Here is a 27,976-nt window from a genome sequence, read left to right as displayed (position 1 = left end):
CTAAGCAGCCCGCGCCGCCGGCACGCCAGGGGGAGCGAGGCGCCCCGATGCCCGGAGGTGCCGGGACCGCCGCCCGCCCGGGGGGACAGCGGCGCGCCCCGCTGCTCCCGCACGCCACCGCACACCGGCGGCGGCTCCGCTGGCTTCTCCCAGGGAAGAAGCCCCCAGCGCCGGGACGGGTCTCTCCGCGCCGGCCGCGGCTCTGCGGCCACGAGGGTAACTACTGCCGAGACATTCGTGAGAGCGGGCGGTGCCAGGGCCGGGGACACCGCGGAGAGCCGGGACCGAGCCACCCCGCACAGCCCCGAGGCACCGCGGAAAGCCGGGACCGTGCGGGAGCAGAGCGACGGGCGGGTCGTGGCCACGGGACCCGCACGGCGGCCGGGCCGCCTGTGGGGGGCAGTGCCGGCTTTTCCCGTCAGGAAAAGCCGCTGTGGCCGAGGGCCGTGGAGTGCGCCGGCCTTTCCCTCGAAAATCAGGTGTCCTTGTGTAAATTCACATTTCAGGTTCCTCTTTCAGCTCGAGCCTCTATTTACCTTTATTCTGGAACCTTTGCAGAGGTGGAGTCCACCCCGTGCAGAGGCGTTTCACACTGCAGTTGGATGGCAGTGACAGTTTGGAGCTTGGAAAAATAGGATGGGTTTGGTAACGCCTCTCAAGGGTGCTAAGAGTTTTTACTCTGTTTTTGGAATATCGTTTGAGATGAGAAATTAGGTTCTTTTCAGAGGCACTTCAGTAATTCAACTATATGATTTCATTGACTTCATGGTTGAAATAGTTATGCATATTTTTAATGTACCAAGAGCTACAATTAATCTCTATTCTGCAGTTATAAATATTGGTGAAATTTTAACTCTTTCAAGATCAATGGCAAAGCTCTGTCTTCAGTGGGGCAAGGACTGACAGAATCTGAAAAGGTAAAAGACATCCATCAATGATCAATCCCCAATCCCTGTGCCTATGATTTCTCATAGGGGCTGTCGTGATGGTGGTTTCTTTTGTTGGTATATGATCTGGTTTTTTGCAAAAACTCCTAATCTGCAGTCCCCATTTTCTATTTACTTAAATGTTTTCAAGTACAGACAACAATAAGAACTGTAAGTCACCTTCTATCATTATCCCCAAAAGATAAAAGTTTTATTTAAAGATAAAACTATATGTTTTGGACTCTGTACAAGTCCGCTCTTTCACTGTATCCAATGCTGAAAAACGATATGTCCCAAGGAGATTGGCTATTGACCACCCTTACACATTTAGAAATGTATCTCCCAGCTGTCTCTGAGAGGCAGAGTGGCAAACTTGTGGAAACACTTCACTGTTATTACACAGGTTCTTTGATCCAGAAGGAATACACAGATTTACTTTAAAATCTTTATTGAACAGCTAATAAAGTAAAAATAATTTGTATTCAAAGTAGTGCAAGGTATACAATAACGCAAAGTAAATATAAATGAGAAATAGTTGTATGCTGTAACATACTGTAACAACTAAACATGTAAATTTAGATATGAAGGCTTGGTGCTGGCAGTCTGACCCACTCTAGACACTTAAAATCTTTCCAGACCATTGGTTTAATCTGTGGAAAAGGTAATTTTACCTAATATTTAGTCAGTATTGTGGCCTGTTCTGCCACTGCTCATTTCTAGCTTGTATGTTACCCCAGGAAAAGATACTCTGGGACTTGAGCACATAGTGGTTACCTTGGGCAATGTGGTAACAAATGGTGAAACTTTGACAAGCACTCTGAGGAGTTTGCCAGTATTTGCCCATGAATGCGCTTAAGTGCATGAACTCACCCAAGTGCAAAGGTCAGGAGAAGGCCATGACCAAATGGTGAATTCCATGCAGTGATCTTCCAGTGAAGGTGCCCTTGAGGACACCTTCCTCTGGTGTTGGACCAGATGACCTCCAGAGGTCCCTTCAACCCTAACAATTCTGTGATTCCCTGCTGCTGCCACCAGAACTAACATCCACTTTCTGCTATTTCCAGGTTTGTCCAGAAAGATGTTGCCTTGTACAGTGGGGCCTGAAAAAAAGTCCTTGCAAAGAACAAATCCTGAGATGCTTTTCTCAATTTTATGTGGCCATAGTGAAGAGGACGAAAGACAGGATGATCTCCACTTGGAGACTTTAAGTGCATTCCTCACTGAGAGTCAGGAACCGTAGCTAGTGCTTATGGCAAGTATTACAAATATTCTATTGTTAAACCTCTTTGGAAGCCTCTGTGGCTGTAACTCTTAATTTCAGTAAAGATTAGGTCTCTCCAGAGATTCCAGTTTAGAATCTCTTTAGGGAACTAGCTATTCAGAGCTGCCCCAGATCGTGTGTTTGGATGGTTTGGGCATCGCTTTGGAAGTACAGATACTGAGAGTGTATATGAACAAGCATTCAGTGGAGAAGGAGAATTTGTAAAGTTTCTATAAGCACTGTTGCCCTTACACCTGTTCCACATTTCATCCTTCATCTCCTTTTTTTCAGGAGGTGATTGAAAAGGAAGATGGGAAGTCAGAGGCAGATTGTACTTACGCTGAGAAGCGTGGACAGACTCACAACAGACAGGTATTATTAACAAATCTGAGACCATATTCACAAGCATATGTGCCCTCTCAGCAGAAGCAGCATGTGGACAAGAAGAGCTTATTATCTACAGTAACTGATTGATTTCTCTTTTCTTTTTCAGGAGATAGAGACTGGGAAAACAGCTGATTGTGAATTTATCTGTCTTTTCAGGCAGAGAGCCCAGAATGTGATTTTGGAAAAGGGAGAGAGAAAGACCTAAATTCTGAGAATCTGTGGATACATTTGGCTAGAAGATGAGTATGAGAAGCCTGAGAAATGGACATGGTAGCATTTCCCAGAAAAATAAGAGGTAAGTCTTGCTTTGAAAAATTTGGATGTTGGGTTGTTATGCTGAAATTTGCTTAAGGTAAAATACAGTCTTAAGTGCTGGAAACCATGGAGGAAGCTGTACCTACATTTCAGAAGGTACCAACTCTTAAAGGAGAAGGTTATTGTAGAAGTAGGTCAAACATTACCAGTAGTGTTTGAAGGGGTTTTATATGGCACTAGTTTTATACTTCAGTTAGTAGCTTTGCTCTGTTCACACTTAGTGAGCTGTATTTTAATACTGAGAGGGACGGATTCCATTGCTCTTATTCATGTTGAGTTGCAGTCAGTGGAACTAATTGTTGAATAAGGTATGCTCAGCATGAGAATGAGTGATGGAATCTAGCCCAGATGGAAATAGCTTTTAAACTATTGTTTTAGAGAGCAGCCATCTCAACATTGGCAAATCCAGCATGTTGGTAAAGTGCTTTGAGCCATTCTTGTGGTACGTTGCAGTACTCTTATAGATGAATACAGGGGTTGTTTTAAAGTGGTTGTGTGTCCCCCCTCCACCAATGCTGAATTCCATTAACAAAAAGATTGGGAAAGCACCTACATTGTAATTGTCTGTCCCCTGTTACACCACCAACAGAAAGTAGGTGGGCTTTGCAGAAATTGCTATTCAACTGTAGCTGTGTATAAACAGCAGAGTTTACTGAAAATGTTTCATTGTGCAGTGTTTTTGTAGTAATGAAGTTTTCTGGCATTTATTTTCACTCTGTGGCATACTCTTCCATCCAACTTTCTTGGATGAACAAAAATACTGGTGAAGTTTGGTATACATATGCATTATTCTCTTGGAGAATAATACCAGCATACTTGGCTGGTGAATTGAGGAAAGGAAAAGAACCATTTGTAACATTGAACTGAATTTATTTTCAAGCATAATAGGAGTATCACTTACAGTATTACATAAAAGTGTGAGACAATCTTTCAATGAATCAAACCCCAACTGCATAAAAGATGTTGTGTATAGTGACAAAAAAAACCTCCTAGCTGCAGGCAGCTGATCTAGCCAGTTGCTCTTCTTAGATGACCTTGGGAGCCAGGGTACAAAAAGCAAGGCACTCCTGCAGGAGATGAAGGAAAAGAATTTGGACACCTCTGAACTTCTGAACTTTAACCAAACTGGCTAATACTGCCCCAACTGAAAGGCAAAACTAATGAGTGGCCACTCTCTCTGATGCAATTCTAGTTAAGTGTGCTGCTTTTTCACTAGGATCTTATGCCTCTATTTGGGACCAAATAGGGAATACAAGAAATAGCAGGAGTACCACAGTAATACTGTAATTGAGCTAACTGAAATAGGGGTCTGTATGAAAACTAAAGCAACCATCCTAGGTTAAGTCTGGACAGAGCCCTAGAGCTAGTGTCTTCAATGACACTTGCAAAATGTCCAGTAGAACCTGTAAAGATCTCAGCTAATGAAAACTCCTAATTTATCTCTCATCTGTTTTCTGACAATGCGAAAAGCCAACTAGGCACATAACTGTAGAGAAAATCAGCATGTTTTCTTATTCCCAGTGTTGAGGAAATGTTTGCATCCTTCATCCTGAAGAAGTAAATTATTCATCCTGATAAGTAAGTTATTTTGACTACTTATTTAAATTGCTACTATTATAGAAATAAGAAAACTTTGTTTTAAACCAAATCTTTTTAAAAACAAGTTCATTATGCTAGTATACTTGTTAGTAATGTAAAATATCTAATATATATATATTCAGGAATATTCAGGAATATAAAACTAAATATTTGGATTTCCTGCCACATAAAAGTTTCCTTGTACTAAAGCTGCAGTGGTTTTTTTTTTTAATAAAAATTATATATATTGTTAAAAATTTGCACTAAATAATCCTGTTAATCATTTAAAACAGAAAAGAAGCTTAAAAGCTTTTGGCTTCTAGGAAGAATTGCATAGATTAAATGTGACTAGTGCTGACAATCTAGGTAGCTGGCAACCTTGCTATCATTTAAACAAAATAATGGTATGGGCTAGATTTTGAGATGTGACTCAAAAGAGGATGAGGGGGCAGGGTGTAAAACAGGAGTGATACAGGATCATGTCTCCTGAGTTCTGGTCCCAACTCCACCCTCTGTAAAGGTTTGCCTTAGGAGCTGCCCCATAGCAGCCACAGCATTAAAGGCCCTCCCTGCCCTGCTTCACTTTTGCTCCTGTCCCATCGTTACACTGTGGCAGCATCGTAGTGCAGTGTATAGTTGCATATATTGGCCCTATGCCATTTCTGTGCTGGAAAGATTCTCTCTGGGGTCGCTTCAGACCTTCTGCAGCTCCTGTGCACTGCTGCAGAGGTGGGCAGGGGCTGCAGTGATCACTAGACTCTGGCTCTATGCTTGTTCTGAACTCTTTCTGCAGCCGGTCCATGAAGTAATCCCCAAGACTATTTCTGCCATCTTGGGAACAGTCAAGCCTGCGAGCATTGGTCAGTAGATCTCCCATTAGCTTGATCTTCCGGATTTTGGGTGCAATAAATTGCTTCTTCATAGTGCTTGCACTATGAGGGTCTGCATTTTCAACACTCAGGGCATAAAGCTCTTCAAAATATCGTAGCATAGTTTTCCACTGTACCATTGCTAATTCCAAGGCTTTCATCAGACCGACTGCATAATCACAGTTTGGTTTCTAAAAACAAAGACAGAATTATATTTATTCAGAACAGTTGATCTTCCTGTATTCATCAGTGTTTTCCTGCAACTTAATCTGGTGCTCCAAACAAGTTGTACTAGGACTTTGCAACAGCTCCTAGTTTGGAGCATCTATTTTTTACAGAGTGCCATGGCTGTGAACACACACAGGTAGCAGGGCCCAAGCACTTTTTCAAGGAATGGATTTAGATAGCAGCAGCTATGTCTGAGAAGCATTCTTACACAAGGAAACCCAATTATAGAATGGCTGGGTTTGGAAGGGACCTTAAAAAATCATCTCATTCCAATCCCCTGCTGTGGGCAGGAACACCTTTCACTTGACTAGGCTGCTCAAAGCCCCCTGCAGCCTGGTCTTGAACACTCTCAGGGATGGGCCATTTACCACTACTCCAGGCAACTTGTTCCAGTGTCTCACCACCCTCACAGTAAAGAGGTTCTTCTTAATCTAAATCCACCCTCTTTCAGTTAAAAATTCTTGTCCCTAATCCTATCACTGCACTCCCTGAGAAAGAGTCCCTCCCTCTATTTCCTGTAGGCTTCCCTTAAGTACTGAAAGGCCACCCTAAGGTCTTCCCCATTTCAAACTGACTATTTAGAAAGATTTTCACAATGGCCTTTTTACTTTCTACAGCTTAACAACTGCTGTGATGGACCAAAGAAGAGCATTCTGTATTAACTATTTACAGAAAACTAATTTGGTAGAGGAGAATCAGCCCCTTGGTCTTAAATAAAGGTGGTAATCATGTCTAGGCTTCTACTCAGTGTGAAGGAGACAAGTGGGCTGTTTCAGCACAGTTTAAGAAGTCTCATAATCCATTACAGCATGCTGGAAACATCAGTGTCCAGCTGAGTAAAAGGAAAAAACACTGTTCATATTCATTTGGGCTAGAATGCAACCACATAGTGTTAGGACTGTATGTCTGACAGTTTCTAAGCATCACAATCAAGAACAAAACCATGTACACTAATATGTCAGGTAAATTATATCTGGAAATCTCATAATGGATGAATGCAGAGATCTGAAGTACCAATAGACTGCAGCTGCTTGAAAGCTTGTTGTCTACTACTCACCTGGATGGTTTTAGAACAGTAGTGGCCTCCTCTTTCTTGCTGATACTTCATCAATGCCTCTGCGGCTTTTCTCTCTTCCAGAGCTTGATGCAAGAAGAACTTTGAAATATTTGGTAGAGCCACATGCGACTGATCAAAATATTCACCCTAAGCACACAAAACAAGAGCGTTAAGATTTGCTGGAGATGGGACTCGCTTGCAGAAGAATGTGGCTTTATTAGAACTTTGGAGACCTTAATCCAAAGGTTACAAATTTCTACAATAAATGAAGTAAGTAGTTGTGGCCTGAAATGAAAAATGTCTGTACTTCTACTAGAACTCCTGCCCTTTAATACTGGATAGGCAACTGTAGTACTGATGTTACTCTCTCAGTAGCATTCAGAGATCCTCAAAATATTTTATTTATGAGTGGTTAGCATGTGTGTGTTTTGTAATTGTGTTTTATCTAGGGCTTTTGTTTTGTTTTTTAAACATACTTGCAGCACAGGGAACATAAAATTTATCCCTGCAGGTCAGCATTCCAGTCAAAAGTTAGCTTTCAAAGGTATGAGAAAGATGATGTAAATACCAAAAAGAGAACAAGCATAACTTCGTATCTATTTATCAGCTTCATTATGGATGTTATTCCAAAATAATGAATACTGCTACTTAACTGTTCTGTATACACCTTCATTATATGTAGCTCATGCCTAGGAAGGCATGTCAGGAAGGACATTGACCTGTTGGAGCAAGTCCAGAGGAGGGCCCTCAAGTTGATTAAAATTTTTCCTATGAGAAAAGGCTGAGAGAATTGGGATTGTTCAGCCTGGAAAAGAGAAAGCTTCAGGGTTACCTAACTGTTGCCTTTCAATACCTGAAGGGAGCCTACAAGAAAGATGGAGAGAGTAGGTAGTGACAGGACAAGGGGGAATGGCTTCAAAATGAAAAAAGGGCAGGTTTAGATTACATATTAGTAAGAAATTCTTTACTGTGAAGGTAGTGAGGCACTGGAACAAAATGCCCAGGAAAGCTATGGATGCCCCATCCCTGAAGTGTCCAAGGTCAGACTGGAGCTCTGAGCAAGCTGGTCTAGTGGAAGGTGTCCCTGGCATGGCACTAGATGATCTTTGAGGTCCTTTCCGGCTCAGGCAATTCTATGATTTCAGAAGTATTACAACCCTAAACCCACTGCAGGCCTTGTTCTGTTCTCTATGGGAAAACAATAACTTTAACCACTGCCATATTTAACTATGCTAACAGACCTATCAGCTCTTACATTAGAAGTTTTATCCATGGCATTGCTGTCCCATAAAGAAAATGTATTAGAGACAGGGAGCAAAGGAGAGCCACCAGCTTACACTGTTTTGAACACTGGCGCTGATGGTGAGGAGAACGAGAGGCAGCAGCTGTGACTATGCCAAGAACCAAACTGAGGGAGCTACAGCATCTTCATCTGCTGGTTCCCTAAATATGTATGTGCAACACAGCACAGTTTTTGTCTCTTGGATATAACTCTGCATTAGAATACCTGTAACTGTGTATCAAGCAGGCTTGAAGCCTGCCTAAGAGGGGTAAGGAACAAGGATGTGCATTTCTTGAGTTCTGCTTCTGATTGCCTTCCCTGCTTTCATCTATTACCCTGCTTAAATATGAAATACATTCATTTCAGTTATGTTGCTCTGTTTAGAAAAAAAATGAAATGTTAAACACACAAGTTTATGTTTATTTCTTCTATTTGTATGGCTAACCGAAACCTGTGACACATGTACACATGTGTGACCACAAACCCTTCAAGAGAAAGTACACACTGGAATGTTTTATTAAGAACATTCACTGCCATTGTTTGCATAATCCTTGTTTCCTGAAGTCACTCATTGATGTTTCTGTTGACAGGATAGTCAAGATTCAGTGTTTTATAATCAGTTTCTCAGTGCCAGTGTGAGGCATGACTTCAAGTGGAGCACAAGTTAACACATCTGCTTAACTGCTAAGATAAATCTTTTATGTCAATAATTAGAAATTGACTGTGGATAAATCAAATCTAGAAATGTAAACATCATAAATAGTTAACTGAGCTTTCTCCATCCCATCCCACTGCCAATCACTAGAATTTTTTTTAATCTACAGGCTTAGCAGGTAGAGGTTTTATTGCATGCTTAAATTTTTATTGAACTAATACTTGACACCAAACTCAATTGAAGGCTCTTGGGGATATATTCAATATAGTTCGTGCTGTTGGCATCAGAAGGTATGGCATCGATAATTCTGATTTTTATATTTTAATGGCTGTGTTAAAATATATGTTGCCTTAACATTTGATAGGTAGCCGGAAGTAATTTTGGCATGCATGTTACATGGTATCAGACATAATTTTTTTTAATTTCACGTCTAAAGTTCATGCTGTGGAGCAGAAAACCCTAAGCCGGCAGCGATGCTCACAAGCTACAATTAACCACGCACAACTATTTTACATACAAAGTTTTGGGGGAAAAAAGCCAGTCAAGAGTCATACTCCAGAGCTGTTAGCTTTCTCTGTTCCTGTCCCTCTTTCCACAGGCAAAATTCTCCCTGTGAATTACCCCAAAACACACGAGCGCTCGTTTCGTCGCCCGCGTGTTCCAGACCTTCGTCGTTTTTGTGGCCGTGTCTGCGCAGGGGCAGCAGCGGCTCTGGCAGGAGAGCCCCCAGATGCCCTGGATCTGGGAACAGACACCGCTCCGCCGTCCCTTCTCGACTCCGAGACCCTCCTCACCCCGCCGCCGGTGGCTGCCCGGGCAGGGCGAGAGGGGGGTACCACGCCGCGGCCCCGGCCGCCTCCCGTGCCCGTCCGTGCCCCGCCGCCCTTACCAGCGCCTGCAGGCAGTAGTGGAGCTCCAGCTGGGCGCCGGTGACCCCGCAGAGCGCCTCCTCCACGGCGGCGGGGAAGCCGTGTCGGACGCGGCTGCCGGGCAGCGGGCGGTGCGCGGGGCAGGCGGGCAGGGTGACGCGGGGCCGCTTGGAGCGCGGCTCAGCCATGGCCGGCGCCGCCATGGGGCCGCCGCGCCGCCCCGCCGCGCCGCCTCATATAGCCCGGGCACCTGGGACACACCTCGCCGCGCTCCCCGGCGCCCGCCCGCCCTCGCCGGGGGAGGAGGAGAAGGAGGATGCGGATGCGGGGGGGCCGGGCGGGTGCTGCCATTTCCTGCGTGCCCGTGGGCAGGCCGTGCGGGGGCTCTGTCCCTCACGGCGAAGCAGGCGCGGAGCGGGAGCGGGCAGGTGCTGGCCGGGCCGCTCGCTCCACTGCCCGTTTGTGAACATCCTAAATAGTTAATGATCGACATAAAATACTTACTTTAACTGCAAAGTAGGTGTATTAAGTTGTGCTCCATTTGAAGTCATGCCGCACACTTGCTCTGAGGAAGTGGTTATAAAACGCTGATTCTTGACTATCCTGTCATCAGAAACATCAGTGAGTGACTTCAGGAAGCAAGGATTATGCAGATCTTGTGATGGATGTTCTTAATAAAACATTCCAGTGTGTGCTTTCTCTTGAAGGGTTTATGGTTGCACGTGTGTTATGTGTCACAGGTTTGCGGTGTTTCAAGATACCATAAAAATATAAAAGAAAAACATAAACTTGTGTGTTTAACGTTTCTTCATTTTTTTCCCCCTAAACAGAGCAACATAACTGAAATGAATGTATTTCATATTTAAGCAGGGTAATAGATGAAAGCAGGGAAGGCAATCAGAAGCAGAACTCAAGAAATGCACATCCTTGTTCCTTACCCCTCTTAGGTAGGCTTCAAGCCTGCTTGATACACAATTACAGGTATTCTAATGCAGAGTTATATCCAAGAGACAAAAACTGTGCTGTGTTGCACATACATATTTAGGGAACCAGCAGATGAAGATGCTGTAGCTCCCTCAGTTTGGTTCTTGGCATAGTCACAGCTGCTGCCTCTCATTCTCCGCACCATTAGAGCTGTGCAGAGCCAACGTTCAAACCAGTGTAACCTGGTAGTGGCTCTCCTTTGCTCCCTGTCTCTAATACATTTTCTTTATGGGACAGCAACGCCATGGATAAAACTCTTCCAATGTAAGAGCTGAGCCTGTTTGTGGGCAGTCACATTCGGCACCTCCAGTACCAGCTGCTGCGTGTGAGAGTGTGGCGAGGCCGGGCCAAGCCTGGAGCGGCTGGGGGGAGCACACAGGCAGAGGCAGTCCTGGGGAGGGAGCAAGCTGTGAAAAATCCTGGGAACTTAGTGGTATGTCTGTCTTGGCTACAGGGTAAATTCTGTAGTTTTTTTGGTTTAGCACTAAAAATGTTGGTCCTTTTTTTTTCGTGGCTAGGCTTCGCAAATGAAGGTTGGTCCTACCTAGGCAGTGTAAACCATCTTCAGTATTTTAGTAACTGATAATCCTTAGTTTGTACAGTAACTTCAAAATACAGGTTTCTGACTTTTTCAACTGCTTTATCGTATGGATGGAGCTCAGCATGTTATTGCTTGAGCATTTATTTACCTTTAATAGATTCAAAACAGTGGAGCGGAAATGTGAGTAATCTCAACACCTTTCAAAATTGCTAATATTCTGTTCAGTGACTTTGTTTAGTAAGCTCAGTGTTATATGCCATTCTGTGGAATATTTTTCTAGCAGATTACCCCACTTCCCCACAAACCCAGGATGCTAAGGGCAGAATCGTTATTCCATTGCGTGTTTTAATTGTTATTGGATCTGACTACCTAGAGCAGAGCACGCATCATCTGAGAGTAGTCATGTAAAGACGTGAGAACATTGCTCATGAGAAACTTAAGTAATTCTAGTCCAGCGCTTCCATCTTATATGCTATTCAGCCCTCTTTGTTTACTGTAATTATCAATTTTTTCATTCTCACTCTTCATGCTGTATTTAAATTAGAAGTTTCCCTTAAAAAAACCTAACCATGTTTAAGCATTTGCTTACTTTAGGCATTTGAATAAAATTGCATGAGCGTAAAGTATACGTCCAATGTTTGCAAGGCTAAAGTAAGTGCCTAAATTAATTGTTTCATTTAGTTTCAGCAAATTCATTGACAAGACACTTGTTTTCAATAAGGGTCCTTTTTTTCACTAGACCTCCTAGGGACTTTTGCTGGGAAGATGTACTTCTAACAGTTACCTTTTAGCTCTCTCCATTCGAACTGTCCTTGTTTTAGCCATTAAAATAGTTGCTAGTGTTTTATTATTCCAGAATAATCCTTTGACTGCCTCAGAAGAGGAAGAGCAAGTGTGGTGCCTGTGTGTGTATGCATTGACATCCCAATGAAAATAAATTCTTGATAAGCTCCTTTCTTTGACCAGTCCAAATAATTTGAAGTGTGAAATTGCAACAGAAAGCAAGCTAGCTCATGTCCCTGTGGAAAAGTATGTAGTTGTGCTTTGCTAAGTGGGTGTTCATGACAATAATTTCTGAGCATATCAGCTCATAGAGGCTTGTGTCTATATTAGTGGACTTTAGTCCTCTGGAAAACAATAGTAAGTTATCCCATTTCAGTGATGGAGAGCTAAGACACAAAAGCATTGCTTAAGGCCAGTTATTATATGTGGAGCTGATCTGAAAACTGACTAAAATTCCTTAATCTCCATACATCCCTTAACCCCTCTTTCTATGAGAACACCATTCAATTTATTTTGCTTTGTGCTTCATAGAACTAAAGGAAATATACATAATTTGTGCTGTTATCAAATGTATTATGGAAAAATTCTATTACAAAGTAATATAGAGATTTTTGCTATGTAGGATGAGGTGATGTCACATGCTGATTGTATCTGGACTGAGGAAAGTATCATCTGTTTCAAAAAACTTGTGATCTCGAGTCTCGGTTTTCAAGAAATGCCATATCCTGGGGAACAAGTGCTTAGTTCAGTTTCTTAGTTGCAACATTCCAGCACAGCATAGGTGCCTGCTATCAGGTGAGGCTGCTTTTAAGATAGTTTGCTTTTTTTCTCACCTGTCCTAAACTGAAGGGAAGGTGTTGGTGACTCTCTCTCAGACTGTGGGCTGCAGAGAAGTTATTACCTGCTTGGGGTAACAATGTCTGCATGTGACTGTGATACAAGTGAATCTGTATTAGAGCCTTGTTCCCACTAAGTCCTGAAATATGAAGGTACTTTATGGATTTCTTCGGTGAACTGATGTTGGGGTGAAGATGATTGGACACTGAGTGATCCGGACTGAGGGAAAGCAAGAACAGATAGTTATGTACAGGTCATTGCAGAAAGGGTTGATGACATCTGTAAATAGAGTTGGTGACTGGCATATGCCTTGATGAAAGATATATTTTAATTTTTAGGATTTGGCATGATTCTCGTACAACACATTTTAAAGTGTGTTGAAAGTGTATGGCAGAGTGGAAAGCCAAACTACCATAGCATGGTATAGAGAACTGCAATTAAAATTCCAGCAAAATAAACTCTCCTACATGCACACCCACACCTTCCCCACCCCTCTCCACCCCCTCTCCTTTTTATTCTTTGGCAGTGTGCAGCAGAGAGGACTGTTAATGTCAGTGAGATTTAGCAATCCTCTCAAAATATCCTTTCTCATGAGCCTACTTGCAAACATTTAGTTATGTCTGGCCTTTTTGTACCTTGAATCTCTCATTTAAAGTTAGGTTCTTTAGGCTGCACTTTGCAATCTGCAGTTGATATTGATTATTCTTTCACCACAGGTAGTAAGAGTTGGGGCTGTTGCTTCTATCCAGCTACCATCTGTTAACTTCTTTCTAGCTGTGATGGATTTTTCATGTGCTTTGCAAATAGTCCATGTAATGTTGCCAGACTTTCTCTCATGTGATCATTCAGTGCCCATCAATAGCTATGATGGAAACGGAGGGAAAAAGTAAGAAACAAATAAATGTATGATATGTGTGCCTGTGAATTAGCCTTCTTCATTCATCATTTTGTTTTGTAATTAAGCGAAACCAAAGCTCTCTGGCAGGAAATTAAAAATTATTTATACAAACACCCATGAATTTGCAATTGCTTTTATTGGACTTGAAGTCACTTAACCCATTTTTCTTATGCTTTTCTGTTCTCAACAGGTGCTTCACCGTACTATTTTATGCAATCTCACTCTTTTTTACTTCCTTTTTCCACAGAGGAAAAGCCGGCAAGAATCCTGGCTTTTCTGGCAAAAATTGTTTTGTTGCCTTTTTGCACCATGTGACTCATAAAGTTAAAAAAGAAGCCTGAAATTTGGGAGGTTACTACCTAAGTAGGCATAACAATATAACTGCTTTTAACTGTCTTTTGGTTAAGGTAGTCATTAGCAAAATATGAGACGGCCCTAGGAGGCAACAGTGTTATGACATGGCTGTGAGGTGGACATTCTGGAAAATGCTTTTTGTCTCTATGTCAGTGAGCAAATGGAAAGGTCCAGTTTGCTGTAGTGCTGTGAAATCAGCATGTTTTAGTGACACAAAAAAAGGTTTTCCCAAAAGTAAAAGCCTAGACCTTTTGAAGTCAGAGCTGTCTTGGTATCAAACAGAGCAGACAGAAGCCTATTTTTTGGGGTTACAGGTGCTGAAAATTATTATGCACTGTCAGATCTACACATATTTTGTATATATTCAGTTTAATAAAATGAAGTACCATAATGAAATCCTATTTGAAAATTACTTGGATTAACTGTAATTTTGGAAGTAATTTTTAAGTGTCTTCTTTTGGCACTCGCCTCAAATACTCCAAACCTTAGTTTCAACTGCTTTCCTTTTCTAGAGTCAAAGATTTTCCTCTCATTGATATTTTTGTGTTTGCAAAACATCCATTACTGCAGTGTTTGAAGCCAGATGAGATGCTTAGGGATGTACTTATGACTGGAAAACGCCATGTCTTTTTTGCCTTTATTGAGTTTTCCCACTTTGCATCAGTAGCCTGATAAAGTTGCAACCCTTTGTACCTCTGATATGGCTTTTATCTCGGGCAGTTCCTTTCCATAGGCTTCCTTGACTCAAGTCTGCATAGCACAGATATTGAGAAGCTCGTTGCCTTTCTTCTTTTGCAATGAATTTCTTCCTTAAGGAACTTTACAAATGCTGGATAATATAAACCATGGTTATATATATATATATAATATATAGGGAATATATATAGAATTCTTTGAAACTGTATTGATTGAAATTTGTCCTTCAAACAGAATATGCCCATAGCCCACAGGCATATCTGTGCTGTGTCTAAAGCTAACACAGGAGACTAGCTTGTAAGAATTTCTAAAATACCAGAAAAGCTTATCTTTAACCTTATGTCACAACAGTGGTCAGTCAGACTTGTCCTCTCCCTTTGCTTTCACTTTTCCTTCTCTGGACCACTGAGAAAGCTTCATGCCAACAGCAGGTTTGGGGTCTGTGTGTGTGGTCAATCAAGCCTAGAAGTTTGCATCTCAGCAAACTGCATTGCCAGACTCCTGGCTATGGCTGTTGTCCTGCTCTGACCTGGTTTGCATTTGACACCTTCAGCTTTCACGTTCCATCTCAAGTCCAGTTGCACATGGTCACGTTTGTGTGACTGCCTACATATGTGTAGGCTTCTTAATGATGGGGCTGCAGGTCAAACTAAGCTGTGGCCATTATTTAACTTGTGTCTAGAGGCTATATGTCACTATTTTCTCTTGAGCACGTATCACTCTCTCCAATGCAATTTTCAATGTTGACGAATCACACTGAGTTGCTCTCTCCATGTCTTTTCTCCTCGTATTTACAAAATCATCGGGTGTGCAGACTCAGCTTCTCAGCTCACCTGTGTCTTTAGGAGCCCAGCCTCTGCCACCACTCAGGAAGCCCATGGTTTGTCTTGGGCAGAGGCAGCAGGGAGAGCTGGAGCCTGAGGGCTGTCTGTGCTCCCAGCCTGGTGGCTGCAGAGGACTGGCAGACCGTCTGAGTAAGCTCCAGCCTGGCCAGCAGTGTTGGCCCTTCAGTCACCATTTTCTCTTATAAATACACTTAAGCTGTAAGTGGACTATTCATTTGAAGTGGTACTGGCTGATACTACCCATTTTATTTTTATAAAAAGGCTGTGCTTGGGAGTAAGTTTGAATAAATTGTCAGGGTTCATCTGCCTCTGAGATCCTGCAATTGTTATTTCAAGTCACATTTTAAAAAGCATAGGCCAGCAAACTTAAGGCTCATCCATGCAATCTGTCCATGGTGTATCATAAGTCCAGTCACTAATTGCAGGTTGAAGCCACTAAGCCTCAGCACTGGAGCATATTTAAGGGAGTTTTGTGGAATTTCTGAAAACATGTGGCTCGCCCTAGGCAGTGAGTTGCATAAGGGAGTTGTGCAATGCCAAACTGCCTAAAGTCTGTCATAATTTATATACCTTGCCTTTCTACTCTATCTTCCTTTCCACAGCTGCAGGTAAGAATCTGCACTTACTCTTGGACAAATGAGAAAATAAGACTTGACATGATGAAAAAGGCAGTGGCTTTTTTTTTTTTTTTTTGCACAGCCTATGCCATCTGAAATCAGTGATGCAGGTAATGCCTTCCAGGCAGTGTAAACTTCAGTAAGGACTCCAGGTAGCCCTTGAGGGAGCATTAGACCTACCTCTTTGAGGTAAGCATAAGGTGGTGCACTTTGTACATACTCAGAATATCTGGGCTAGCAGAAGTAAAAAGAATAGTTCAGCTGGTTAGAGCATGGTGCTAATAAAACCAAGGCTGTGGGTCCGATCCCTGTATGGGCCGTTCACTGAAGAGCTGGACTCGGGTCCCTTCCAGCTCAGAATATTCTGTGAAATAAACTGTGGGCAAGGGATGAAGATGCAGAAACCATTTATTGCTCCTCTGTGCTACTGATAATCAATGTTCATAGAGTCCCTGCTAGTACCAAGAGCACCTGCTTCTGAAGTTCAGGTACTCCTGGGAGTTAACTGGTTTGACTAATGCCACTTGCTACTTGGCTTGAGAGAGAAGAAATTAAAGCTACAGATGTGGTAAGAGGAGTGTGAAATGTTTGCAGGTGAAGAGGAAATGACTCTAAATAGTTTGGTTTTCTCAGTCACCAAAAAACCCCAAATGAACCCTTTTCACAATTTTTGTGAAAAAGAATCCTTTCAAAGTTTAAGAGAAACTGCTTGAGGAAAAAAAAAGTCAAAAGGTTCTTTATTTGCAACTTTAATGTGAACATTCATCAACTAAATGTTTGTTTTAAATTTTTTATTAATATGGAGTCAATGGTGGTGAATCAGGCAAAGCAGAAGTGGATAATTTCACTGAAACGTCATAGACCTTAAAGGCAATGCTAAATTCCAGTGAAGTAATTCCTCTTCTAGTTCCACTCAAAAATGACCCTTTATTGCTGCTTTCTGCTCAAAGCACCTCTGCTAGGCCATCTAAATTGTGTAAGTGTTGTGATTCCCGAGGGTATCTCTTTTCCTATAGTTTTCTGCCTAATTCCATTTTAATGGCTTTAAATACATTAAAAAAAACTTGTAATGATACGTGTTAGATTGTAGTCTGTTTGTGGCACTATGTCCCAGGCAAAGTCTTTTGTGCCAACTTGCAGGGATCAAACAATTTTTTTTTTCAATTTCAGTATCTTTATGCAGAGCACTTGCTGAATTGGACATTATCCTCATTTCACTGAAATCACGGGATAAAACTCGAGATATGTTTGGCTCCTATCAAGGCAGTCAGGACCATTAATTAGTAATCTTGGGAAGTTATTTAGGCTGGTCTTTAGGTCACAGTGGCATTACTCACAGTGATGTAGTGAAATGCTTTACTTTTTGATTTTTTAACCACTGCAGTTGCTATCTTTTTTTAGAATTCAGAAATTACTGTGCTGAGTATTTACAAATTTCACAGCACATTTTGTTCTCTGTTTTAAATCCTGCATACCAAGTGCCTGCCTGGGGCAAAGACAAAAAAAAAAGTTAGCTTTGATACACCAAAACTGGTTGAATAAATCCCGTGCAGCTGGCCTGCGTGAAATGTGCCCAGTGACAGCAACCGCAGCGAGGATTCAGAGGGTTAGGGAGAGCTCTGTGCTGTCACATGCTTGCAGTGTTTTATTGCTTTGGCTGGGAAGGGCAGTAATGTGTAGGTGTCCTGACTGCTCAGTATTAAGTGTGCAGAGTGATTGCCCTGTGGTTCCCTCAGGCATGTATGCAGACCAACCTGATGCACAAGTGTGCAATATTGCCTTCTGTGTATGTTTGTACATGCTTTGGTGTTTTCTGACTTTGGAACTGTGGTTAAAGCCTCAAAGGGAATCCGTGAGTCTGCAGCAGCTGAGAATACCACTAGAATTTCTAGCAGTGGATGTTCCTGTGTGGTTGTGTGTCTGTCCCATCACTGGTGAGGAAATGGCATTGCCTGGCCTGCACTGCAGTGTTTGTCAAGGGAAATTCTTGGAGACTTATTTAAACAGTCAGGTCAACACAGTACAGTTTATACTTGTGTGTGCTTGTGGATGAGATGCCAGGAACTGTTATGGACTGGAGACTCTTTTTTCTGCCTGTGCTGTTCTCACCACCAGCTCTGTTCATCCAACTGTCTCCACTTGGCTTCTTTTTGTAATACAACCAAGCTGAGACATAGTCTCAAGGGGAAAGTGACTTAAATCTGGATCTTGGAAAGTCGTGAATGAAAAGATACACGGTTCACGAAAATAATTTTTGGAATACAAAGCTATAAAGGCTGTGACTGGTTCACATGATCAACTTGCAGTTAGGTCACATTTTCCTCTAATAGTGCATCAACGGGAGTTTGGAAAGGCTGCTTTTACTCATGTTGCTTTTGGCAGTGCTCTGTGGTGCAACTTTTGTGAATCCAGCTCCATTCTCAGGCTCCATAATGCTTCCAGGTTCTCTAGGAACAGGCACAAGAGTAACTGCAAGGAGTGAGGCCAGATTTACAGAAGTGACCTATGGAGCTCAGAATGGCAGGACTCAGAAAAGAAGAAAATATAAAGGCTTTCATTAATACAGGCATTTATCAGAAATGCATTAAAAGGGACTTAAAAAAGAGATTTCTATGTATTGGGTGGTAAACAATTTTTCAGCAAAATGAGATAAGAATAAAACTTTCCTTGGATCCAGTTTGGCCAATAGCTGCTTCTCTCAGGGTTTTTTTGCACTCTTCCCATGTCATCGTGTAGTGGTCATATATTGAAATTACACAGTGGCCTATAGGGACCACTGGCCTGAGCAAGTACAAGGCAATTCTTATGATGCCTGTGCTGAAAGTTTTCTCTTAATGGGTTTTCTCTTGATGGGTTTTGGTTTGATTTGTTCCAGAATGGGATCACCCTTGTTCCTGTTGATGCATGCTCATGATCTGGACCCCACGGCTCAAGCAAGACTGAGGGACAAATCTTGTCAGGCAGCGGTAAGATTGTGTTACCTATGCAGAGGAGGATGTTGAAATCTGGTATATGTAGCTTCTGACTTCCAGCTGTTTGGTCTGAAGCAAGGGACAGAAAAGTTTCTTTTCTTTATTGATGTAAGATCAATGCAGAGCAAAGAGAGGAGGTGAAAAATCCTTAGGAAAAATAAAAAGAGAAGCAGCACTGAGAGTGGGCCAAATATTTTACTCATATGTGTGAGCATTACTCATATAACTTCAAGAGAGTACATGCTTTAACTGTGCATGTACCAGCTGAGGACTTGGCCCATAATGTCCTTTATAAAGCTCTGATTCCTCCCCAAATAGTTTTTCCCTCCCTCTTCAAAGAGGCACCTGTTGCTGGTGGAGTTGTTGATGATACTGGATTAGTGCACATGCAGTCAGCCTGCTTGGCCTCGGCCCTTTGGACCCAAAATGAACTCCAGCTGCTGTTGCCCAGAGCAGGTGCTTCATCCAACCCTAGCAGCTGTTTGAATGTAGGCTGTCATGGCCAAGAGGAGGGGGTAGATCCCCTGAAGTACCCAGAGGAAAGACTCATCAGCAGAAAGGAAGGAAAAGGGAGTGTGCCATGGAGATCTGATTTTTATACCCACCAGACAAAAGTTGTTCTAGCATTTCCTTGTGCAAATAGGGAATAGTCACTGTCACTCTGCATCCACTGAGCCTGCCCAGTGCCATGATGGATTATGGTTCCCAAAATGAGGCTAATGGACCACTAAAGACCAGCAGAGCCATGACAAATGATTGATCATCAAACTGCCAAACCTGTCCTTTGAAGCTATGATATAGGTATGTGATGGTGTGTGAGACATTTTAAGGGCTGGTAGTGTTTCACAGTTGTTCAGTCTCTGTAGTCGCTGGTTTAAAGCTTCAGTGAGTGGCCCAGCAAAAGTGAGATTGGGCACGGAACAGTGTACAGGCTAATGGTCTGCTACATGTAACATCTTGGGATTCATACTCACACTGCCAGAGGGAAGAAAACAAAAGCAGAGATAATCTGGGGTATGAAGCAGTGACAGGAGACAGTGCCAGGGGAATGGAGGATGAGAGGACGACCTGGAGGCATGTAGAGATGTGATGGTGGGGAGGTAGCAGCCAGAGTTTGAGCAGGAGGCACAGATAGCTCCATGTCAGAGGTAAAGCAGCAGCAACCCAGGATTAGAGTGAAGGGGACAGGACAAGGATGCAGGTTTCTTGGAGTAAGGGAATACTGCCTTTAAAGGGACAAAAGCACCTTAGAGTAAGGGCAATCCGGAACTGCAGGAGGTAATGGGAGGGTGCCTTGCAGAGCAGGGGAGTCTCAGAGTAGAACCTGTTCAAAGTAATTTCCATCGCTATGTCACAATCAGCCCCTTCCATGTCCCTTCCAGCATACCTTCAACTTACTCCCCATTGACTGTTGTCACTGACTCAGCAGCAGTTCCTGTGCAGTCCTGCACTCTCTTGATTATCCACATGCTGCTGGCAACAGCACTCCTGGCCTCCCTTTCCATGAGCACGCACTCTGACTGTGCCTGCATATGTCACTGTCAGCATTTACGCCGAATTTAATGTGACTCCTTAGGGTTCTGTCCTCTTACCTATATTCCATAAAGTTACCAGAGTCCATCCAGTTTCTCTGATAACCTGCATGTCCACTTTGTATCCCTGCTCTGTGCATGGTTTTGGTCATATCCCATTGGCCAGACTTTTCACTCTATGTGTCTTTGTTGATTGCTCAACCAAGTCTCCACTGAACCTGCATAAGGAGGGGTTAATGCTAAGCAAGGACATTTCCCTGTATAGCTATAAAAGGATCATACAGGCCATATTTCATTACAGCATGGCCTAAGAGCAGGAGAAAAACATGAATATTGGAGGCCTCTCTTTGTCAGGAAATGGGATTTCCGCAGGTGCTCAGTTGCAAATGCTCTGCATGCTTCTAAGGCTTGGCACATGGCATTGCTGAATCCTGATTCAGGATGCAAGAATGTTTCGTGACCCCTGCCATGAAAACTGCTGTCTGGCCATGTTTGGAAATCAGCCGTCGATGATGACAGTAGACGAGTATGGGTGAAATGAGCAGCTTGGCTTCAGCACTAAGCAAGACTTGTTAAACATTGTAAATACAGATGTCCAATTCATATTTTGAATAATGAATATTATGAACTTTTCTGTAACAAGTGGTAAGAAGCTGGATCATCTTTCTTCATCTGCTCACTGCCTTCACAGAATTTGAAAGTGTGACGAAGTATTTCATCCCTTTACAGGATTAGGTAAGATTGGTAACCATAACTCTTGTATAGAATTACATAGAAATACCCTGGACAGCCAAATATATTGATTTAAGACCATCTATGTGGTGGCAGGGAAATTGTTTCCATTTTGGTTTATCCACTTCTTGGGTTGGTCAGGTAATCCAGCTGACTTCAGTTGTTTGTTCTTTTGGACAAAAAGCTACTGCTGGTACAGGCCTGTACAATTTCTGTCCCAGTGTAGCTCTTCCATCAGGTATTCCTGTTATTTGTTTTGCTTCTGCATGAAAATTAAGGAATTGGAGAAATAGCACCAAAACTCTACATGAATGAAATTCTCAAGGCTGTTAAGGAAATAGATATATTAGAAATAGGGTGTTTCTGTGCTCATTCTGTTCTCACATCCCTTGGACAAGTCACTGTTATGCGTGGAGAGAAATATTGCACACGACTGTTAGGAGTGTGTGATGTATCTCTGTGTGAGGGGAAGACATCCCCTGATGTGCTCCTTGTTACTATCCATATGTGTTTGCCCCTTTGAGTAAATTACAAGTCCCTGGTGCTGCTGTGGGTGTATCAGCAATAGTTTCCCACTGCCTCCTTATTTGCCCAGTAGTGTGGCTGGGTGATGCCCACACCCACTCTGCTTCACTGGTGATGAAGTGGCAGGTGTTGCCCTGCCTCCTGCCTCTGTGCTCCTCTTCCTCAGCCTCCTTGCACTGTGGTATGACTCAAGAATAACGAAAATGCAATTTTCTATTCTTTGGGGAGTAGTAAATTTTTGCTAAAAAAACAAACCAAATGCCATTCTCAGAGTGGCCCAAGATCTGTGTTGGGCAACACATTTAATTTGGTTTTCCAGGTTTTTTTAACCACCTACATGTGACTAAGAATTTTTTGAACCATCTGTCTCTTGCTGATTAAAATGTAATTAGGTACCAAGGACCTTTAGGATTTAAAGTGTTCCCAAGAGATGTGTGGCAGTGTCCAGTGTCATGTCTGGTGAGGAATAACAAAGTGAAGCAGTTTGGGTGTAGTAAGTCATAATTTACTAATTGCTGGATTAAGACTAAGGAAATAAAGAGCCTGTTAGCAGGCCTCCATGTTTTGAGTATCTGGAGAGCAGAGGGGCTTACTTTGTATGAGGCCCATATTATGCTGTGCAGGGATTCCCAGTTCAGGGTCAAAAATACTGGAAGTCCCCTTTTACCATGGAGCTGACAATTAGCTTGCTGCCAGAGGGAAAACCAGTCTTTAAGTGGTGAGTGAACATAGTATCAGAAACGGACCTTGACAGAGGGGCAACACACAGTCAGACCGAGTGACATTCTTCACACCTGCTGTGGTGGATAACAGTAGCTGGCTGACTTACCCCGTGGCACTACAAGCACAGCATTGTGCTGTGACACAGCCTGGACAGCGATTGAATTACACACCGATTAGGTCTTCGGCTTCTCCCTGTCAGTGTGGACAATGGAGAATCAGAGAAGTGGACACGAGAGCTTTAGCAGGCCTTGTGCTCTCGATCGGAGGAGGATTAGTTTGTAAATGGTAAATTGTGTTGGGGCCAAGAGTCGTAAAACTGAACTCTTGCCCTTCTGCTGCCTCAAAGGCACAGGCTTTGCAGAAAACTCCTTCTCCCCCCTTCTACTAACTGCTGTGATCAGGGGAGGGGTGGACATATGGAATCTACTCCTCCTTTTCTCTGCCAAAGAAGGAGGAAGACACTGGTACATTTATACAAATTTTGCTCCTCACTCTTACTATCTTTTCTTAGGAAGGGCGTGGGATTGAGTTGATCAGTCTTCTGCCATTTCCACAGGGATACGGATTTGCCTGTCATGGAGGTGCTGCTGGCTGGGTCACTGCCTGGTAGAGGGTGTCTCTTAAACCTGATATAACCTGAAGCATGCACTTTCTTAGGAGGTCTACAGCTGGGCTGGAGAACTGCAAACGTTCATCCTTTCACTCCTGTCATCTGCTTCCACATGACTGCAGTGCCTCTGCTGTGCTCTCAGCTCACTCACCCTGAAACGCTCCTTGTGATGGTTTGTACTGAGCTGCTACAGAGCAGACTTTGCTTTTGGTGGCAGTATCCCTTGTTGCTGCGTCATTTATAGAAGAGATGACTTCATCCTTGCCTTTATTCCACTGGGACCAGCTGCCCTACACACAGGAACCAAAAGAGGCAAATACCTATAACCTCTTTCAATTTCCTATTGAAGGCCTACATCACATGAACTTCTTGGGGTTTTTTGAGAGGTAAAGCTTTTTAATTTTTTACAAACAAACAAAAAAAAACCCCAAAAACCCCAAAACTACAAACCAGAAACCAACCTAAAACCAACAAAACCAAAACCTACCAAAAAAAAAAAAATCAAAACCTACACATTGAACCCAAGTTGGAGAAACAGCTGCATCGTGTGACTGATACAGTGCATGGGAGTACAAAGCATTCCCACTGGTCTTGCACATCCACTCATTGTGCCTATTAATAGCTGTTAGGCATGAGTGTAGACACAGAGATGGGCAGGACTAGTTTTGCCGTGCGAGCATTTATCTGGTGGCCCCATCCTATTTGCTAGAACCAGAGATTTCACTGTGATAAAGTGGACATCTTAAGTCATTGTTGGAGACAGGAGGATGTATGTTCACTTAAATTAAGCTATTAATTTAAAGCTATTAAATTAAGCTATTAATGCCTAAGGTATTAGGCATTCTCATATCTTGGAGTATTCCAGTAAATAGCAATTTATATAAGCAATGGAAATATGTCCTTCTTAATCTGTAAAAAGAAAAGGACAGTCTTAATGATCTCTCAGTGTTTCAAATCCTCGTAGGGCATATTGATCCTGAATCATCACAGGAAAATTCAGCAGGGGTGTTTCTATTAGTGATCTAGGAATTTAGATGTGGTTGGATACATGGAAAACTGTATCTTGTTCAGTTGTATTTATTACTGTAATAAATGATACCATATCTCTTCCTACAGACTTTATATTTTCTGTTCATAGTGTTGGCATTTTATTTTGTTTTGAGCTGAGAAACAATGCATATTGTAAGTTTGTAAGAGGCTTTTATGAATATACCATTTAAAAAGACTTGCTCCTGCTCTGGTTACTAGTTTGAATTGAGAAAAATACTTATATTTCATGCTCCTGAAAGCAATAGCGGATTTGCTGTAATACACCAGTTCGGAGTAATCTGCTCATAAACCTTCTGTTCCAGAAAACTCCCAAACCTCTTGCACCTATTTTCTCTAACAGGTGGCAAATCCTTAGTGCTTCTCAAAAATGTTCAGAAGTGTGTAGGGTATGAAGGCTTTGCTTTGGTTTATTTTTCGTAAAGCTTGGTAAAAAAAAATGAATGAGAGAAATTCATCTATTGCTTAATGCAGTCACTACTGATAACTGAGAATTCATTTTCAAAATTGGAAAATAAGAGCTATTCTAAGTAGTCACTGTTGGTTTTAACGCTACGGGGTATTTAAAAGATAAGTTTTAAAGGAAAAAAAAGGAAAAACATTCATTCATGAGTGCTGATACAGGAATGACAGAGGTTAATACCACTGACATCATGTTGGAACTGTATAGCATTTTGTTAATGGTTATTAATGCCCTGCTGCTGGGAGACAGACAGTGCCAGCTGCCAGTTAGTGTGGTGCCTCTGAGGGTGTGCCTGGGCCTCTGCTCAGAAAGGAGAGGGGCCTGAGGAAGGTTCAAGTTTGCTCCCTCCACTGAAACAGGAGGAGAGGAGATACTGAGAGAAGGCAGTTGCAGCTCCTGCTCCTGTGTATGCTGACCTCAGAATAGGACTCAGAGAGTGAAGCAGGAGCAGCAGACATCTACAGAGCTGCGCCCAGGAGATACTGAGAGCTTTGGTTCAATTCAGATCTTCAGGACTAAACTCAAATATCCTTTGGAAAAAAACAGCAAGAAATTGAGACAAACGTGCATGGAAATGATGTCAGTAGGTCTGGGGAAGAAGCCTAAGTTCATGTAAGAGAGTGTTAGAGCTTTGTACATCAGTGGAAAGACGTCAGAAATGGTATAGAGAGAAGGAGAAAAGCCCTTGAGAGGAAGGCAAAGGAACTCTGTAATGGCAGAATGATGATGGATATGGAACAATTAATTAGCTTTGACTACATCATATTCGTTGCACATCCAGATTTGTGGGTTTAGCTGCCTCACTTGGGGCTAGCTGTTACTTTGGATAATACCTTTGAATTTCATACATCATAAGGGAATGAAACAGATACAGAAAAGTGCAATACATCAGTGTAGCATATCAAATTGAGAAAGGCATTTTTAGCAGTCTGTGCTGAATGCAAGTTTAAGCCTGCATTAGATTATTTCTTAAGTGTATTGTTGTTATGACAAATCTGAAAGGAGCTAAAAGCATTTTAGTAGATCAAAAAAGGAAACTTTGATTTCCTTTCCCACAGCCTGGACCCAAAATGGGATTGCCAGACAGGCTTACATGCCCTGGCCGTGTACCACACAATCACCCACTGGTGAAAGTGAGGGAAACATGTGGAGATGAGTTGTAAATCCTCCAGGAGGAACCGGCTCACCAGGCCTCTCCAAATCATTCAGCTTCTAGATCTCTTTAAATGCTTGTGTAATGTAACCTGAATAATACACTGAGAACGTTTAGCCAAGAAATGCCTGATGGCCATTTTGATAATGGATGCTGTCTGATGTGCCACACAGACAGCAGGCATGTGTCGTATTCTCTATAATGGTAAGAAAAAAATAGACTATCACTACTTATGTTTTCTAAAAGGGAAGATGAGTTGTTCAATTCCATGAACATCAGGTTTGGGGACACAGTTTCATGAAAAAGCCCATTAATTTTGCACACTCATTAATTATTAGAAATAAATGGAAACGTCCATGTAATATTGTACATGTACTCTCCAATTATATAGCCTAGTATTCAAGCACAATGATTTGTACAGACTCTATTTTCTCAGGTCACTTTTACAAATAGAATTGCTCACACAAATAGTTTCTGGTCAGTTCCCTTCAGTGCAACACCCTGAGCATGCCTAGCAGGAGCAGCAGGTCACTGGGTGTGGTTGTTCCCCTCTGCACAGCAGCCTGTGAGAGGGGATGGCACCGGAAGCATTGTATCCAGTTTTGGTCTCCCTTGTACAACAAAGACATCATACTGGAATGGGCCACCAAGGTGAGGGGCTGTAGCCTGTGATATGCCAGTAGGGAACTGGGCTTGTTCAGCCTGGAAAGGTGCTCTCTCTGTCCACAGCCACCTGCTTGGAGAGCATGTGGAAGGTAGAGTCCCATTTGTGTTGGACAGCAAATACCTTGGGCAAAAGGCCCAAGTTGGAGCAAGGGCAATTCAAAGGAAGTGCTAGAAAAAATATTCCCAAAGAACATGCTAGGCTTTGGAACAGGGACCTAGAGAGGAGGTGGCTTCTCTGTCCTTGGAGATGCTCAGAATTCGTACTATTGATTGACTAACTATTACTGCAGTAATAGTTCTCAATTAAAAAGATAAATGGAACTGTTTGCAGAGGGCATTTTTTCCAGGTGTAATTTTTAGTGCCTTGAACTCCATGTGAATAGAGAATTTTCTAATGGAGCTTACTTTGTAAGCAGTTGATTTGACAGAGTAGTTTTGGGCATGCACTGGCATGAAACAACAATTACAATGCCAATAATGTAAATACATGTATTTAACAGTACTTTCATTTTTTAAGTCTATTTCAGCTACAAGCATCATCCATATTAATTTTTCAGTGTCATCATAACTGCAGTTAAATTGTTTGTCTGGTTTTAAGGATTCTCTTTAATGGTAGCTAACTAAAACAGTTCATGTTGTTCTTTCCAGTAGCTCAGACTTCTATAATTACTACAAAAAATTTACAAGGAAAAAAACGTGTAACCAAACATGACTATTTTGAAGAAACTCAGAATGAAAGTGTGGTGGTTTGAAAAACCTTTTCTCCGGGGCAGTAATGGTTTGCCCCACTGATAATACTAGACCAATCAAAAGTTCATATGCGCCCTATGGAAATTACATACCCACAGCAACGGAAGAGAAGGTGGTGAGGTAGTTTTTTAGTAGGTTGGTAGCCATGATCTGAACCACGAGGAAGCAGGGGGCCAGTGAGCCCCCTCTGGGGGCCAAGAGCCCCCAGCCCCAGCTGAGGCTATGGGAGACCCGGTGTAGTGTCAAAGCTGGACCGGGTCCCGTAATCAAGAGGTGGGAGAACTTCCTTACTGTCAGCAGCAGCAGAAAACATTGAAAGCGGCAGCAGAGCAGTCCTGAACGGAGACAGCGATGGCTGAAAGCCAAAAAGATAGCCAATAACAACAAGATAACATGAAGCCGGCTGAAAGACGCAGAGATGTTCCTGCAGGAGGGAGAGCTGGCAACGAAACAGAGGAAAACTCAACAGAGCTGGTTTGGGGTAAGACTGTATTAATTTCCCAAAACTCAGAGACCTGTTGAAGAGGAGGGGTGGACTTCCAAACCTTTAGGGAGTCCCAAAATGCAGCAGCAGCTAGAGTGAGACAGAGGACCCGAGAAACCCGGAGTCGTCCTGAGAGCTGAGCCAGGATGGAACACGGGGGAGGTGGCCGTGCCCTCTGCTGCTGCTGCTGCTGCTTCTATCATGCTGGGAAGCTGAGACAGAGCAAAAGAGCTTTGGTAAGACTGAACTGAAAGCTGCCTTCAATGTTCTACCCCAAGAGGAGTGAAGATCTACAAGGAAATCCCCCGAAGGCTCGGGCTCGGGGTTGAAATTTCCA

At 42.7% G+C, this 27,976-nt stretch overlaps 1 protein-coding gene and 1 long non-coding RNA gene across 7 annotated transcripts; one reads left to right on the top strand and one right to left on the bottom strand.

Moving 5' to 3' along the window:
- Positions 1-168: 168 nt before the first annotated feature.
- On the top strand, positions 169-23,635 carry LOC113976297. 6 transcript variants are annotated; one of them, XR_003537066.1, is made up of 8 exons: positions 169-216; positions 2,479-2,559; positions 2,681-2,869; positions 6,182-6,286; positions 6,703-6,891; positions 18,858-18,948; positions 21,130-21,221; positions 23,023-23,635. It is a non-coding gene; the product is annotated as an uncharacterized LOC113976297 (long non-coding RNA). The 6 variants fall into 6 exon arrangements; XR_003537062.1 differs by lacking the exons at positions 6,182-6,286; positions 6,703-6,891 and adding an exon at positions 19,598-19,755; XR_003537063.1 differs by lacking the exon at positions 6,182-6,286.
- Positions 3,743-9,966, bottom strand: LOC113976291 (ferritin light chain-like). Its single transcript, XM_027701343.1, has 3 exons — positions 9,448-9,966; positions 6,622-6,768; positions 3,743-5,527 (listed from the first exon to the last, which is right to left on the bottom strand). The coding sequence occupies exons 1-3, from the start codon at positions 9,628-9,630 to the stop codon at positions 5,024-5,026; spliced, it is 834 nt and encodes a 277-aa protein (XP_027557144.1). The 5' UTR covers positions 9,631-9,966; the 3' UTR covers positions 3,743-5,023.
- Positions 23,636-27,976: the final 4,341 nt, after the last annotated feature.

This window comes from Neopelma chrysocephalum, unplaced genomic scaffold (genome assembly GCF_003984885.1).
Source record: "Neopelma chrysocephalum unplaced genomic scaffold, ASM398488v2 Primary Assembly neopelma1_24, whole genome shotgun sequence".
Classification (NCBI taxonomy): Eukaryota; Metazoa; Chordata; class Aves; order Passeriformes; family Pipridae; genus Neopelma; species Neopelma chrysocephalum.
This window is presented reverse-complemented; position numbering and strand designations above follow the sequence as displayed.